Source organism: Cervus canadensis, chromosome 29 (assembly GCF_019320065.1).
Source record: "Cervus canadensis isolate Bull #8, Minnesota chromosome 29, ASM1932006v1, whole genome shotgun sequence".
NCBI classification, from domain to species: domain Eukaryota; kingdom Metazoa; phylum Chordata; class Mammalia; order Artiodactyla; family Cervidae; genus Cervus; species Cervus canadensis.
Window position 1 is genome coordinate 571759 of NC_057414.1, and position 16964 is coordinate 588722.

The following is a 16964-nucleotide window of genomic DNA, read 5'->3' on the forward strand; positions in this document are numbered from 1 at the left end:
AGTGGTTTTCGCCATACATTGGCATGAATCAGCCATGGGTGTACCTGTGTCCTCCCATCCCAAACCCTCCACCCACCTCTCACCCCATCCCATCCCTCAGGGTCATCCCAGTGCACCAGCCCTGCTGTCTCATGTGTGGAACCTGGCCTGGTGATCTGTTTCACATATGGTAATATACGTGTTTCAATGCTATTCTCTCAAATCATCCTACCCTCGCCTTCTTCCACAGAGTCCAAGTCTGTTCTTATCTCTGTGTCTCTTTTGCTGTCTTCCATATAGGGTTATCATTACATCTTTCTAAATTCCATATATATGCGTTAGTATGCTGTATTGGTCTTTATCTTTCTGGCTTACTTCACTCTGTATAAGGGGCTCCAGTTTCATCCATCTCATTAGAAATGATTCAAATGAATTCTTTTTAATGGCTGAGTAATATTCCATAGTGTGTATGTACCATAGCTTCCTTATCCATTCGTCTGCTGATGGGCATCTAGGTTGCTTCCATGTCCTGGCTATTGTAAACAGTGCTGCGATGAATATTGGGGTGCACGTGTCTCTTTCAGATCTGGTTTCCTCGGTGTGTACGCCCAGGAGTGGGATTGCTGGGTCATATGGCAGTTCTATTTCCAGTTTTTAAGGAATCTTCACACTGTTCTCCATAGTGGCTGTACTAGTTTGCATTCCCACCAACAGTGTAAGAGGGTTCCCTTTTCTCTATGCCCTCTCCAGCATTTATTGTTTGTAGACTTTTGGTTAGCAGCCATTCTGACCCACGTGAGATTGTACCTCATTGTGGTTTTGATTTGCATTTCTCTGATAATGAGTGAAGTTGAGCATCTTTTCATGTGTTTGCTAGTATATGGCCCCATTTATTTTTACTTTTGTTTCCTTTGCCTTAGGATACAGATCCAAAAACATATTACTATGATTTATATCAAAGAATGTACTGCTTATTTTTTCTAGGAGTTTTATGGTTTCCAGTCTTATATTTAGGTCTTTCATCTGAGATTATTTTTGTGTGTGGTTTGAGAATGGCTCTAATTTCATTCTTTTTACATGTAACTGGACAGTTTTCTGAACACCACAAACCAAATTCAGCAATACATTAAAAGGAGTATGCCCCATCACCAAGTGGGATTTATCTGAGGGATACAAGGATGGTTCAATAACTTTATATCTTGTATGGTTGGTATATCATAAACCAATGTGATACTACATTAGAAAATTGAAGAATAAAAATCATATGATCATCTCAATAGATGCAGAAAAACCTTTTGACAAAATTCAGCATCATTCAGTGAATTTAGTATCATTCAACATTCTCTGCAAAAGATAAAATCTCCAAAAAGTGGATAAAGAGGGAACATAATTCAACACTCTAACCCTATATGATTATCCTGCAGCTAATATCTTACTCAGTGGTGCAAAGCTGAAAGCATTTCCTCTTCTTGGATTATGATTATTATTTATTTTATTCTAGTAAATTATATTAATTTCTTCTATATTTTATATATTTCAGATATGTAGCTTGCAAATATGTCTCCCATCCCCTACCTTGCCTTTTCATTTTGTTGGTCATTTGTTTTACTATATGCAAAGCTTTTCAATTTGATGTAATCCCACTTGTTTATTTTTGGTTTTATTGCTTGTATTTTGTTGTCAGTTTCACCAGAAATTATTTGGTGTCAGAAATTATTGCCAATACCCCTATCAATGAGTTTTTCCCCTGTGTTCCTTCAAACATTTAATGGTTTAAGGTCTTGATGAAAGTGAAAGAGGAGAATGAAAATGTTGGCTTAAAACTCAACATTCAGAAAACTAAGATCATGGCATCCAGTCCCATCACTTCATGGCAAATAGATGGGGAGACAATGGAAACAGTGACAAACTTTATTTTTGGGGGCTGCAGAATCACTGCAGATGGTGATTGCAGCCATGAAATTAAAGGACACTTGCTCCTTGAAAGAAAAGCTATGATCAACCTAAACAGCATATTAAAAAACAGAGACATCACTTTACCAACAAAGGTCCATCTAGTCAAAGCTATGGTTTTTCCAGTAGTCATGTATGGATGTGAGAGTTGACTATAAAGAAAGTTGAGCACCAAAGAATTGATACTTTTGAACTGTGGTGTTGGAGAAGACTCTTGAGAGTCCCTTGGACTGCAAGGAGATCCAACCTGTCAATCCTAAAGAAATCAGTCCTGAATATTCATTGGAAGGACTTATGCTGAAGCTGAAACTCCAATACTTTGGCCACCTGATACAAAGAGCTGACTCATTGAAAAACACCCTGATGCTGGGAAAGATTAAAGGCAGGAGGAGAAGGGTACGACAGAGAATGAGATGCTTGGATGGCATCACCGACATGATGGACATGAGTTTGAGCAGGCTCCGGGAGTTGGTGATGGACAGGGAGGCCTGGCGTGCTGCAGTCCATGGGGTCACAGAGTCAGACACGACTGAGTGACTGAACTGAAGGTCCTGGAGTCTAGTCTTTGATTTCTTGAGAGTTAATTTTTGGGGTAGTATGAGATAGGGTGCAATTCCATTCTTTTACATGTGAATATCCAGTCTTCCCAACACTGTGTATTGAAGAGACTGTCTTTTCCTCTTTGAGTATTCTGGCTTCCATGAATTGAGTTACAGTCAGGGCTTCACAGGTAGCTCAGCTGGTAAAGAATCTGCCTGCAGTGTAGGAGAACCAGCTTCAATTCCTGGGTTTATAAAATCCCCTGGAGAAGGGAACGGCTACCCACTCCAGTATTCTGGCCTGGAGAATTCCATGGACTGTATAGCCCATGGGGTCGCAAAGAGTGGGACATGACTGAGCAACTTTCACTTTCCAACAGTTTACCTTTGCTTTCTATTTATCTCATTTGTTCTTTCCTCCTTTCTTTACTTTCTTTTCAATGTATTACTGTTTTATGATTCCATTTTTTTCTCCTGTAGTGGCACACTAGCCTTACTTTTCTGTTTGACTTTAGTTACTTTCTTAAGGAATTTTTTCCCAAAGTGCAATCCTTGAACTAACATAACTTGGAAACTTGTTGGAAAAACAAATTCTTAGAGCTCTATCCAAGATCTGCTGAATCAGAGCATCTAGGAATAGGGCCTTGCTATCTGTGGTCTGTGAAATATCTTAGGTGATGCTAATGAAGTTGAGATTGGAGAAGCATTTCTCTAGCTTTATATTGTATAGCATTAGCTTATCACAGTGTATTTCAAACAATATTATCCCACCTCATGTACTTCCATCCCCCTACATCTCTTTGGCTTTTGTTCTTATTCATCTTTCTTCTACATATACTATAAATGCCATAATTTATTACTACTTTTGTTTTAAATATCAATTATATTTTAAAGAGATTAAAAATTAGACAAAATATTCAGTATACTTATTTACAGATTCACCATTTATGGTGTCCTTCATAGCTTTGGGTAGATTTACATTTCTTTTTTTTCTAGCTACATACAAATTGTTTTATTTCATAATATATTTACTCTAAAATGTCATACCTACAATAGTTTTTTATTACAATTCATTTTTTTAAATTTATTTTTATTGCAGTGTAGTTGATTTACAATGTTGTGCTACTTTCTGCTATAGATTTACATTTCTATCTGATTTCTGATGAATTCCATTTATATACCTTAAAGGGCTCATTCACTGGTGATAAATTCCCTCACCTTCTGATAGAAAAGTTTGTATTCTATCTTTAATTTTGAAAATTACAATATTTTTGTTTGGTATAGAATTTGCTTGAGATAGAATAGTTGACCTTATTTGATCTTTCAGCACTTTGAAGATTTCACTTCATTGCCTCTGACTTACACAGTTTGTGACAAGAAGTCTATCCTTCATCTCCTTCACCTTCTACTTATTATTTGTAAATGTGTCTCCACCCCTACCCCTGCCAGCTGCTTTTGTGTTGTTCTCTTTGTAACTGATTTTCAGAGTTTCGTTTGTTGCCTCTAATGTTATGTGTATGTGCATGTGTGTGTGTGGATATCCTCCTTAGGGTTCATTAGATCTTGGATCTGTTTGTTTTATCAAATTTGCAAAACTTTTGGCAATTATTTCTTCATTTTTTCTTTCCTTTCTGTCTTACTTGAGACTATGATTACATATATGAAAGATTGCCTGGTATTGTCCCTTTTGACCTTGAGGCTCCATTTACTTCTCTGCCCAATTTTTGCTCTTTCTGTGCTTCCATTTAGATAGATTCTGCTTCTCTATCTTCAAGTTTGCTTATCTTTTCTCCTTCAGTGCATATTCTTCTGTTAACCCATTAGTTAACCCATAGTATATTTATCATTTTAAATTTACATTTAATCTCTAGCATTTCCATTTAGGCCTTTAAAAAATCTTTTTCCTTTCTCATCAAGCTGATGCTTAACCTTAAACATATGAAGCATGTTTCTCGTCACTGTTTCAATGACCATATCTGGTAATTCCATCATTTCTGTCATTTTTGACTGATCTTTTCTTCTTTATTAGTTTGCTAGGCCTTCCATAATAAAATTCCACAGGATTGATGGATTAAATTAGTTTCCTTTCTCACCATTCTGAAGACTGAAATTTAAGGTGCTAGCAGGAAACAGTGACAGACTTTATTTTCTTGAGCTCCAAAATCACTGCAGGTGATGACTGCAGACAAGAAATTAAAAGACGCTTGCTCCTTGGAAGAAAGGCTATGAGAAACATAGCATATTAAAAAGCAGAGACATTGCTTTGCCAACAAAGGTCCATATAGTCAAAGCTATGGTTTTTCCAGTAGTCACATATGGATGTGAGAGTTGGACCATAAAGAAGGCTGAACACCAAAGAATTGATGCTTTTGAACTGTGGTGTTGGAGAAGACTCTTGAGAGTCCCTTGGACTGCAAGGAGATCAAACCAGTCAATTGTAAAGGAAATCAATCCTGAATATTAATTGGAAGGACTGATGCTGAAGTTGAAGCTTCAATACTTTAGCCTCCTGATGCGAAGAGCTGACTCATTGGAAAAGACCCTGATGCTGGGAAAGATTGAAGGCAGAAGGAGAAGGGGATGACAGAGGATGAGATGGTTGAATAGCATCATTGACTCAATGGACATGAGTTTGGGCAGGCTCCAGGAGATGGTGAGGGACAGGGAGGCCTGGCGTGCTGCAATACATGGAGTCGCAAAGAGTCAGACGTGACTGAGCAACTGAACAACAAAAACAAGGGTGGATTTCCTCTGAGACCCTCCTTGCCTTGCAGAGGACCACCCTCTTGCTGTCTCTTCATGTGGTCATTCTTTTATCTGTGTATGTGCATCTCTAGTGTACCTTTAATGCCTTCTCTCGTAAGGACCCCAGTCGGATTGCAATAACATTGACCTAATAACATCATTCTAGCTAATTATGTCTTTAAAGGCCCTATGTCCCAATATAGCCACATTCTGGGGTACTGAGGGTTAGAGTTTCAACCTGTGAATTTGGGGGAGGGGGCAAGATTCAACCCCTAACACTTTTAGTTACAATTCATAATTTCTTGCTATATACATTCCTGGTAATTTTTTGATTTGGGCTGAATGACTCACAAACTGGAATCAGGATTGCAGGGAGGAATATCAACAACCTCAGATATGCAGATAACTTTAATGGCAGAAAGCAAAGAGGAACTAGAGAACTTCTTCATGAGTGTGAAAGAGGAGAGTGAAAGAGCTGGCTTAAAACTCAACATTCAAAAAATGAAGATCATGGCCTCCAGTCCCATGGCAAATAGGTGGGGGAAGACTAGACAATGACAGATTTTATTTTCTTGGGCTTCAGAATCACCACAGATGGTGACTGCAACCAAGAAATTAAAAGATAGTTGCTCCTTAGAAGAAAAGCAATGGCAAACCTAAACCGTGTATTAAAAAGCAGAGACATTACTTTGCCTACAAAGGTCCATACAGTCAAAGCTATGTTTTTTCCAGTAGTCATGTATGGATGTGAGATCTGAACAATTAAAAAAGGCTGAGCACCAGAGAATTTATGCTTTCAAACTGTGGTGCTGGAGAAGACTCTTGAGAGTCCCTTGACTAGCAAGGAGATCAAACCACTCAGTCCTAAAGGAAACCAACCCTGAATGGTCATTGGAAGGACTGTTGCTGAAGAAGCTCCAAAACTTTGGCCACATGATGCAAACAGCCAGCTCACTGGAAAAGACCCTGATGCTAGGAAAGATTGAGGCAAAGAGGAGAAGGGGACAACAGTGGATGAGATGGTTCGATGTCATCACTGACTCAATGGACACAAGTTTGAACAAAGTCTGTGAGATGGTGAAGAACAGGGAAGCCTGGTGTGCTGCAGTTAATGGAGGTCACAAAGAGCAGGACACAACTGAGCGACTCAACGACAACAATTTTGTACTTTTAGATGTCTAATGCCAACATTTATTTATTCTTTTCAATACTGTTGCACTTGTTTCTGGCAAACACTTTTGTTACTTGGATTTAGTTTGATCTTTCCAGAGCTTGCTTTTAAGCTGTGTTAGTAATGTCAGGAAGGAGGAAATGGCAACCCACTCCAGTACTCTTGCTTGGTAAATCCAATGGACAGAGGAGCATGATGGACTAGTCTTTTGGGTTGCAAAGAGCTGGATGCAGCTGAGCACACCTGCACACACAGTATGAATCCAGAACACCCTGCAGTCTAAGGCTAAATGTAAGGTGAGTAAGTGAAGTCCCTCAGTCATGTCCAATTCTTTGCGACCCCGTGGACTGTAGCCTACCAGGCTGCTCCATCCATGGGATTCTCCAGGCAAGAACACTGCAGTGGGTTGCCATTTCCTTCTCCGGGGGATCCTCCCAACCCAGGGATCAAACCCGGGTTTCCCGCATTGCAGGCAGACGGTTTACCCTCTGAGCCACCAGAGAAGCCCAGTCTAAGGCTAATTTTAGCAAATCCTGCCTACACTTTGCAAATGAGGTAATACCTTTTAAAGTCTCCTATCCATTGCCAATATATTACATGTACGTATTTCCACTTTAGCTTGTGGTAATATGAATTGTTGATAACCTTGTATAAACTCAGAATTTTTTGGCCTTCTTCCTGGTAGTTCTTTACCCAGCTTCACAAGGAGATTAGCACTGAGCCAAAGACTTGAAGATACTTCCCTGCAGATCTCCAGAGCTTCTTTCTTTTGATATCTTCTCACTTTCTATATCAGAGAAGGCAATGGCACCCCACTCCAGTATTCTTGCCTGGAAAATCCCATGGACGGGGGAGCCCGGTAGGCTGCAGTCCATGGTGTCACTAAGAGTCGGACACGACTGAGCGACTTCACTTTCGTTTTACACTTTAATGCATTGGAGAAGGAAATGGCAACCCACTCCAGTGTTCTTGCCTGGAGAATCCCAGGGACGGGGGAGCCTGGTGGGCTGCCATCTGTGGGGTCGCATAGAGTCGAACATGACTGAAGTGACTTAGCAGCAGCACTTTCCGTATAGCTGCTTTAGTCTTCATGAACTCCATTCCTTTCTCTTTAACTCAGTAAGACCACCAGCCTCTGCATGAGTTTCCCTCTTATGAGCTTCAGCTTCTTTTTTTAATCATTTTTTACATTATTTTTAAATTTTCTTTATAATTGAAAGATAATTGATTTACAATGTTGTGGTGGTCTCTGCTGTACATCAGTGTGAATCAGTCATAATTACGTATATATCCTCTCCCTCTTGAGCTCCCCCCCTTCCACCCCCTTCCATCTTTTAAATCACCTTCAGGCAACAAGTAGAAACAATTTTGGGGCTCACCTTATTTTTTTTTATTTTTCTTAGGGATGAACAGTTCTGTGCTGCCTATTGGCCAGTATCTGAAATAATAGTTTTATATGTTCTTTGTTTTGTCCTATTTTTTAAGTGCAAGAGGGAAAATCTAGTCCCTATTACTCCATCATGGGTGCAAGTAGAAATTTATTTTGTGGTTCTTTGTTTCATTTTTCAAGGTTAAAAGTTTTCAATAAACCTGTATTTTCAGTATTTATTATAAATTTATGTACCCGTTTAAATGGATTCTCTTTCTGTTCAGCAACAATTATTCTCAGATAATGAATACATACAGTATTTATCCAAGCTATGATTACAATTGTTAATCATTTTGATATCCTAGGAAGAATTCAATACAAATCAACAAACTTTGAAAGGAATCAATGTGAAATAGTAGTCATTTCATGGAATGTATTTATTCTATTTGTTAGAAATATGTATAATTTGTCTCCTGAAATGTTGGGGAATAATAAAACCTGCTTGGCATTTGTTACAATTATTGTGGAACATAAATAAAAGAAAATGTATCCAGATTAATATTCTTATTGTTTTAATGTGGACATAAATTAGTCACTTAAAATTATTCTTCCAAATTGGTAATAGCTTCCTTGTCTTTTGTCTTATTCACCATGTCTGGTGAAAATCCATGAGATCTTTAGAGGAAAAAAAATGTCTGTAAAGCATCTAATATGAGAAGAACTGATATGGTCCAGGGTGGATGGGAATCTGTTCATATGTCACATGTGAGGCAGTTGACATCTATCAGTTGCTGCTCTTGACTTGATTTCTGCCCTCATCAGTGACATGCAGACTGCTCAGTCTCTCTGATAATTAACAAATATGTGTTTTATTTTTTGAATTATCTTGATTTCTAGCATAAAAAGCATGAGGTAAATAAAATATATTCTCTTACATTTGGTAATACAGTGGTTGGAAAATTATTCATATACAAAGATGTATACATCAACAAATTAACTTTATTAACACTTTAAACACACTGCTGAAACATACTTCTTGTCATGTTCTGCCTAATTTTCCATCTGATTTTCCATTTTCTCTCTTTGTCTTTCCAGGAAAACAGTTGGTGTTTTTTGCTGTGGACCCAATTCGATTTCTAAGACTCTTCATAAGCTGAGTAATCAAAACAATTCCTATGGGACAAGATTTGAGTACAATAAAGAATCTTTCAGTTGAAAAACCTCTGAGATGAACAAGGTCTCTAAAGAAGGAATGAGTGCAATTTCTAAGGCTTTGAAATGCAGCTGAATCAAACAGCTGTGTCATGCCAAACAGTAGCAAGGTTTTCTTATTTATGATTATTTAAAATGGAAATGCGGAGAGAATGTGGCAGGATGACAGGTCACATTACATGTTTAATCTGGAAACCAAAGAGGCCCTGAAGGATATCTGATGTGATTATTCACTTTTCACTGCTCAGATTAAAAGAAAACTATTAGGTGCACACTGTTGATTTTTATGGCAGATTTAAGAACTCCCTAGCGAGGAGTTGCACTTGCTCATTGTGAGGCTGGTAGCCTTGGTTCTCTTTTAAATTGTTTTTGGTTGAACAAATGCGAGATTGAACAAAATTAAAAATGCTTAGAAACTCAGATTACATTTTCTACATGAGTATAAACAGAGAAGCATTGATTTAGAGAAGCTCCAGGCCAATATATTAGGTGTCTGAAAATACAGCACAGGATTCTGAGTTGATACGGGTACTTTGTGTTGCTTGCTCACTACTGATGCTAATACCTCTACTTGATATCTGTAGGCTTTATGCTCAATGAACCTTTTGCAGATGCTGATATAATATCTATTGATTTTTTAAAATATTTTTCTTTCATCTTTGTTCCTTTGTCTAGGGAAATCTGCCCTCCCTTGTCATGTGTTAGACACGATGATTTAATCACTCCTTTCCATTCCCAGTTTATTTAATCTATCACTATTGCATTTTAATGAGGAAATGTCATTAATGTAAATTATAAAGGGACATACAGACTGATAACTTTTTTCCTTTTTCAGCATTTTGACCTCCATTATTATTTCCTTTTTTCCCAGTGTACTTTATCTTTAGGTTTTAGTCTCTTAGTCTGCATTTTGAAGACCAAAGGGTATTGTGTCTGCCAATGGTCACTGAAATATAAATTCTTTCTCTTTTTCACACATTGGTTTATGATGAAGACAAAGTGTGGTCACTTCCTTGAATAGGAAACCTGTATTTTACTCTTTATACAAGAGGAAATACTTAATCAGTTATGGAAATTTAAGTTCTGAGTCAAGAATATTAGTGTTGCACTGTCTGGCATTCTGGGTCTTGATAAAGAATTACTGAGTTTAAAGTCCCTGTAGGGACTGTGCTGTGTGATCCTATCAGGTTATGCTCCCTGCCCATTATATTCTCAGCTCAGAAAATATATTTCACTACCTTAAGAATTAAGGCATTTTTACAATTTAGTGGTTTTCTTTTGTAGAATTGCTATCAAATATAGCACATTGCTGAAATCAGCAACATAGCTTGTCTTGCCTTTGTTAAAATTTTGCATGATATAACATAACATGATAGATTCTGCTGTCATCTTTTTGCTCTGACTTACCAATAGCAATCAAGCATGCTAAACCATCTAGCATTAAATGCCCATAAACATATTACAGCTATTTCTTCCTCTCCTTGGAACTCTTTTTGTTCTCTCTGGAAGGAAAGTGAGTCAGAAAAAGATATGGGAAATGTGCAATGTTCCTGCAGATTTAGCTCTGAAGGCATATTTAATAACCAGTACATCTTGGCAACTTCCTAAAATAAAAATAATTTTCATAAAAACACATAACAGGAGAAAACTGGTAAAAAGAAATGAGTTAGAACAGGCTTGTATGCAATATTCTTTACTAATTATAATTTATGTGATTATGTTAATAAACCTCATCTCAGTAAAACTGGTGGAAGAAGAAGAATGATCTTTCCAAGTAGGTCAGCTATACTAGATGAAACTCTTTGCCTATTTTATTTAAATTCCAGTGGATGTTCAAACACTGAGTGTTAGACATAGGTAATTTTTGCTTCTGTAAGTAGGAAAGAAACTAGGACTTCATCCTGTGTGTATGAGAGCTTTGTTTTGTTTAGAGGAATTCTTTCTCTGGGGCTAATTCTTGTCAGACTGATCTTTAAAAAGTAATTTTAATGGCAATAAATGTTAAAATTGAAATGGTATCCTTGAAATCTCTGTAAGCTGACTTTAGGTTTGCAAAAGATAAAGCAGCAGAGTTTATTCACAAGATGGCATGAAGTTGAGTGTGCAGCAGCGTAAACTTAGGCATTTGGGTTCTGGGGCGTTAATGTCCCTGGCTAATGGTGTGACTACGGAAAATTGCTCTTCACTCTGGGATGAAGATTTCTCATTTGTATCAGATCTGTAGTTATTAGTCTTTTTAGCAATGTATATTTTTGAGAACTTGATTAAAATGAATATTATGACACACCTACAAAACATTACATTTAATTTTGGTGGGCCCACAATCTCCGAAAGCAACGGCTCCTGTTTGAGAAACTCTGAACAAAATAAGGGCTTCCCGGGGAGTTCAGTGGGTTAAGAATCCACCTGCAATGCGGGGAACACAGGAGACACAGGAGACACGGCTTTGATCCCCGGGTCAGAAGATCCCCTGGAGGAGATCATGGCAACCCAATCCAGTATTCTCAGCTGGCGAAAGCCATGAAAGAGGAGCCTGGCGGGCTACAGTCCCCAGGGTAGCAGAAAGTCGGACATGACTGAGCTACTGAGCACACACGCACAAACAGAAGAATCATCTTTACGGTTTTTTTTTTAACCTATACCTTTCAGTTCTCTGATTTTTTTTGGAAGAAACTATCAGTTTTTTTACAGGGTTGTTCTAAGAAATGAACTATGTAGACAAAGGAAAGGAAATTCTCTCTATATGCCCCCAGACCATGAATCCAATGGAATTTTCCACTCAGTTTTTAATCTTTTTTGGATTTCCTGTTTTGTGTAAGGGAATGCTGTGATTTTTACATATCAATTATTTTATAATACTAAACTCAGATTCATACACACATACACACACAGACCCCACTCACATACATTTAGAGCTTGCTGTTTTTGTCTTGGGGTGTTTTTTCATTTTTGTCTTTATTGTTTGTTGTTTTTTTAAATTCAAGTTAAAGTTTAGATGATTGATAGTTTTTTGTTTTTCTTTTTTTTAATTACTGACTTTAAACACCACTCGGGCATTGTGATAGTATAAATATTTAAAACAAACAAATAAAGCAATGTAAACAAAGCATAGGCTGAATTGATTTAATCAATGGATCCATGTTACTCATAACCCCCAAATCAGAGTTTGTTTAAAGCGTTAACAGCAGGTACTGGATTTAAATTATAAGTCATCATTAAAGAGGCTTGCTGGAAGCAAATGGGCCAGGATTGTCATCAATAGATCAAGTTGGTGATAAACAATATTTATTATATTAAGAAGAAAAAATTTTAAGTAAAAAAAAATATGTTTCTTTTTTCTTTAAGGATGGTAAACTCAGTGGAACAGTGATTTTTCTAAACACCCCATGAGACACATTTTAAAGTGCTTCTCTGATAAGCAGATTCCTTTTCTTGTGTTATCCAGGATACTTTAATATATTATAGAAACATAAAGTGATGAGATGGTTGGATGGCATCACTGACTCAATGGACATGAGTTTGAGCAAACTCTGGGAGAGAGTAACAGGGAAGCCTGGCATGCTGCAGTTCATGGGGTCACAAAAAGTCAGACACGACTGAGCAACTGATTGCTGAAGCTAGAACTACTCTGATTGTGCAGTTGAAGAATCTGAGACCCAAAGGGAGATGAAAACTTACTTCAAGTCATCCATTGAGTTTGTCATAGACTAGACTTTAGTAATCCCTGCTACTGAAAGGGGCTTCCCCCCTCCCTGTGACATATACATTTAATAAGTCACATCTGTTGGCTTGGACCTCCCCATAAACTCTATTTAGTGTTAGGTGGAAAATAATGTATGAGTGTTAATTCCACATTCAGATACAGAAAATCAGTCTTTTCCCCTAAGTCTCTTCTAATTTCTTACTTAGTCTTATATGTTTTGCTGATTAGAGCCTACTTCCAGAGAGCAGTTTTAAAATATGTCAGTGGTAAAGGGATTATGTTTTCCAGGAGTTTGTAATGGAGAAATACATAGTAGTATAGTTTCTAGGAAATGCTAATATTGTAATTTTAAATTTAAAGTCATAGACCAAAGTCATAACTTCAGCAGCTTTCTAACCACCCAGGGAAATGTTGATATTAAAACAAATGACTTTGGTTCTCTATTCACATGACCATAACACACTTCTTGTTCAGGAGAAGAGAGTCAGCTTTTTGTAAACTCCTGAGACAGGAAATAAATGAAATCAAGCATAATGAGATGGACATTTAGTTCTACTACCACAGAACAATGAGAACTCTTTTTCCTTCTGTCTAAATCTCCCCTCCATTACCCCCAACTTCTTTATTTCATTCTGTAGTATTCTCAAAGGACAGAGTTGCAAGAGCTAGCTAGCTAGGTGAGGTTTTCCAAAGAAAAAAAGCAGATTTCCAATACTTAGCAAAGAAATGTCCAATAAGGGAAAAGAGGAAAAAAGGTCATGTGAATCATTTAAAATTAGCAGAGTTAAGCAGCATTGTTTTAGAACAGACACCAGTAATGTTTCTGAGGCTAATACACAGAATTTTTATTTTCTCCTATACAAAAGCTTGATGTTCTTGTTTATAGAATCTAAAAATAGATTTTTATTGTATTTTACACTGGTGCAGAATCCCCAGTAGTCTTAGTACTGCAATTTAAGAATTGGTAAGTGCAGGAAATGCCTCATAGGAGCAAAACTGGAAGGGAGGAAAAAGGGAATCAAAGAAAGAAAAACTGTTTAACAGATCAGGACATGTTAATGCTTTATTTTCATAGCATAGATGCTCAGATGTGTGGCGAAACTAGCTATTACTCTGTTGGAAAAATGTAAAGAATGTTGTGTTTGGTTCATCTTTAAGAATCCTCTCATTTTCATTGTTACTTGAATTTTTGTAGAAGCTTTACTTTTGATCAGAATTCTGTTTGGCTTCTATAAGAATTAGAGCTTTGATGAGCTGCCAGTTGACCTGGAGACAACCCCGATATTTTGATGAGGACCAGCGCCACATAAATGCTTTAGTATATATGTGGCAATAAAGGGAGGCTGCCACGCACTGCTTCAGCTGCCCATGCTGCGCATTGACATTCTGTCACTGCAAGGTCATATTTCTCAGCGCTTATCCTTCTACCCAGAGAGTGAAATCTTCCTAAAAAGGCAGATGCTGAGAAAGACATTCTGCTGTGTCAACAGTGTATCTGTTCACCTACATCACACATTCATCTGAAGATAGTTATCATTTTATGATAACTATAAAATTCATCTTAGTGGTGAGAAATATCCACAAGGCATGATATGGGAGGCAAGCTTGTCTACTGTATATATACAGTGCAGAATATATTTATATATACACAAGCACAATGCTCTCAGTCATGTCTGACTCTTTGTGATCCCATGGACTGTAACCTGCCAGGCTCCTCTGTCCATGGGAATTCTCCAGGCAGGAACACTGGAGTGGGTTGCCATGCCCTTCTCCAGGGGATCTCCCCAACCCAGGGATCAAACCCAGGTCTCTGGCACTGCCAGCAGAGTCTTTACCATCTAAGCCACCAGGAAGCCCATATGTATGTGTATGTGTGTATATATATACACATAAGGTTCAGCTGGAGTGGATACCTTGGAATATTTAACCACTTTCTCCTTAGCCAATGGATTGGCTGCTATATACATACTCAGCTCTCCAGCTGAACCTTGCGTGCTAAGCTGCTTCAGTCGTGTCCGACTCTTTGTGACCCCATGGACAGTAGCCCACCAGGCCCCTCTGTCCATGGGGGTTTACCAATCAAGAATACCAAAGTGGACTGCCATGCCCTCTTCTGGAGGATCTTCCTGACTCAGGGATCTGACCCGTGTTTCTTAAGTCTCCTGCATTGGCAGGTGGGTTCTTCACCACTAGCACCACCTGGGAAGCTGAGCCTTAAGGAAGGCAAAATGCCTTCTGACACACGTGCTGGAACTGACCTGGGTTGCACGCCAGGTTCAGTGATTAGATGTGCTACACAGTTTAAGCTGCAAACCCCCAGAGACTGTCCAGCTCAGGAAAATACCAGCTCTTGAGTCAGCTTGGCATCATGAATCACATACCTGGGTACCCACTAGGTACAATTATATTCTTATTTAAAGGTGGCCAATATTTGCTCACCAGATGACATTAGGAGAAAAGTGTCTTTATGGTCTTGTTCTTTTCATTAAAATTTAAGTTCAGAGTTGGGAAAAGTAAACATCACTTTAAAAAGTGGGGATAATTGGCAGCAGTTCTGTTCTTCCCTGAGACTGCTAATTTTATCATTTTATTCAGCCGCCTCCAGTGTGAAGAGTGAACAGGATCCTGGGTTAGAAACCAGAAGACTTGTAGCCTTTAGCCCTGAACAGTATTCGACCACGTGCATAAAAATAGAAATAATATCTGCCTCTGCTAAACTCACAAGGACGCACTATGGCAAGCATGCGGAGGAGAGGAGGAGAGGGTGGTGAAGAAGGATACATTCCGGGCAAATCTTCCTTAATAGGTGTTTTGATAGTACAGTCAAAATAAAACACATCTCTATGTAAAAACACAGGCTTTTCTGAGTTACAGCCATTGTTAACTGAAAGAATTTATATTTTCTGGGCATGTAAAGAAGTACCCACAAGCAGATTGGCACCACTGTCTCTCCTGAGATTTCTATAAACAAAGCCACCTCTTTATCCTGTGTAACTGTCTTCTGAATTCCTCTTGAGTATTTTAGATCAGGCCCAGTGTGGCTGGAGACAGCTGTATTTATCTATGAGAGTTGAACTAGGAATTGTTGGAGGGTGATACCAGTTACTTGCTTATTTAAGGTTTGATGGAGAAAAATCAGGTGCTTTTGAGACATCCTAGTGAATTAAAACAAGGCCTTAATCTTAGAACTAGAAATAATTCTAAAAAAGCTTTGTAGGAATAATTATACAAAGCACCTGCATTGTAGCTATTTTTTCCTGGATGGAAATAAAATTATCTTTTTCCTTATGCTCAACAAAGACATCGTATTATATATTTTCATCAAAGCTTTGTAGATATTTGTATTTAAATTATGTATATGCATATGTATGTGAGAGAATATTTTTATGATGGATTTAAGGAAAAATTGCCTATGTGAAATGACATTCTACAATAATGTGTAATGATACTTTTCAACTTCCATTAATAAGCATTCAGTAGTGGCAGGTTCACAATTGAAGAAAACATAGTTCACTTATGACAATGTGAGATACTCATAAGTCTAAGCGCTTGATTCTTGTTGAGCTGAACGGAAGTGTGATTTTATGCGGTGCTGGAGAGGAAGCACTACGTCAGATTCAACACTGAAAGAATTGGCAAAAAATACAATTATTTATATATGTAAGTTTATTGGTATAGAATTCTGGTACATTGTAGAAAACCTTCATTGTTTTGCTAAACAAATAAAGGTTGGGTAAATATTCCTAAAATTCCTTTAATTGTAAACGAATTTCATGCCTTTGGCAGTAATAATCAAGAATTTTTTCCCAGGATTTTGAGTATGTTAGTGTGTTCTCATCCTATGAAAAACCAAATGATCACACTAGTCTTACTTGTGAAGATATTAAATGAGTGATATTTAAGAAATGTTCCTTTGAAAGATTTTGAATGTAGGATAATTCCAAGCTTCTCACCACTCTTGTAACTTTCAGTTCAGCAGGATGTATAATTGGGGATTATGGAATTCTAGTCTCTAAACCTACTATGCTGGGTTTGCAGTTTGGATTTTATTTTAGGTTTCTTTGTGTTTTGGCATTATTCTCCAAGCTCATAATTATGCTCATTAAACACTGAAATATTTATATAATTTTGAGATGTTGAAACTATGCATATTTCTCTTCAGAAAAATTAATAAAATATATGTTCATTATGAATTCTAATGATGAGTTTTCATACTTGATTATTGACAATTTCTATTTGCCTAAACACTGACTGTACTGTAAATATTTACACCCATACAGAAAGTTCTGCTTA

General features: G+C 37.6%; 1 protein-coding gene across 2 annotated transcripts in view; it reads left to right on the top strand.

The window, feature by feature from the left end:
• The window catches only part of NOX4 (NADPH oxidase 4), a 173937-nt gene extending 162956 nt beyond the window's left edge, over window positions 1-10981 (top strand). For both annotated transcript variants that reach the window (XM_043452306.1, XM_043452307.1), the window contains one exon: window positions 8852-10981. In XM_043452306.1, coding sequence (XP_043308241.1) covers window positions 8852-8972 — 121 coding nt within the window. In that variant the 3' untranslated portion in view covers window positions 8973-10981. The remainder of the gene's footprint in view (window positions 1-8851) is intronic.
• The last annotated feature ends 5983 nt before the right edge of the window (window positions 10982-16964 follow it).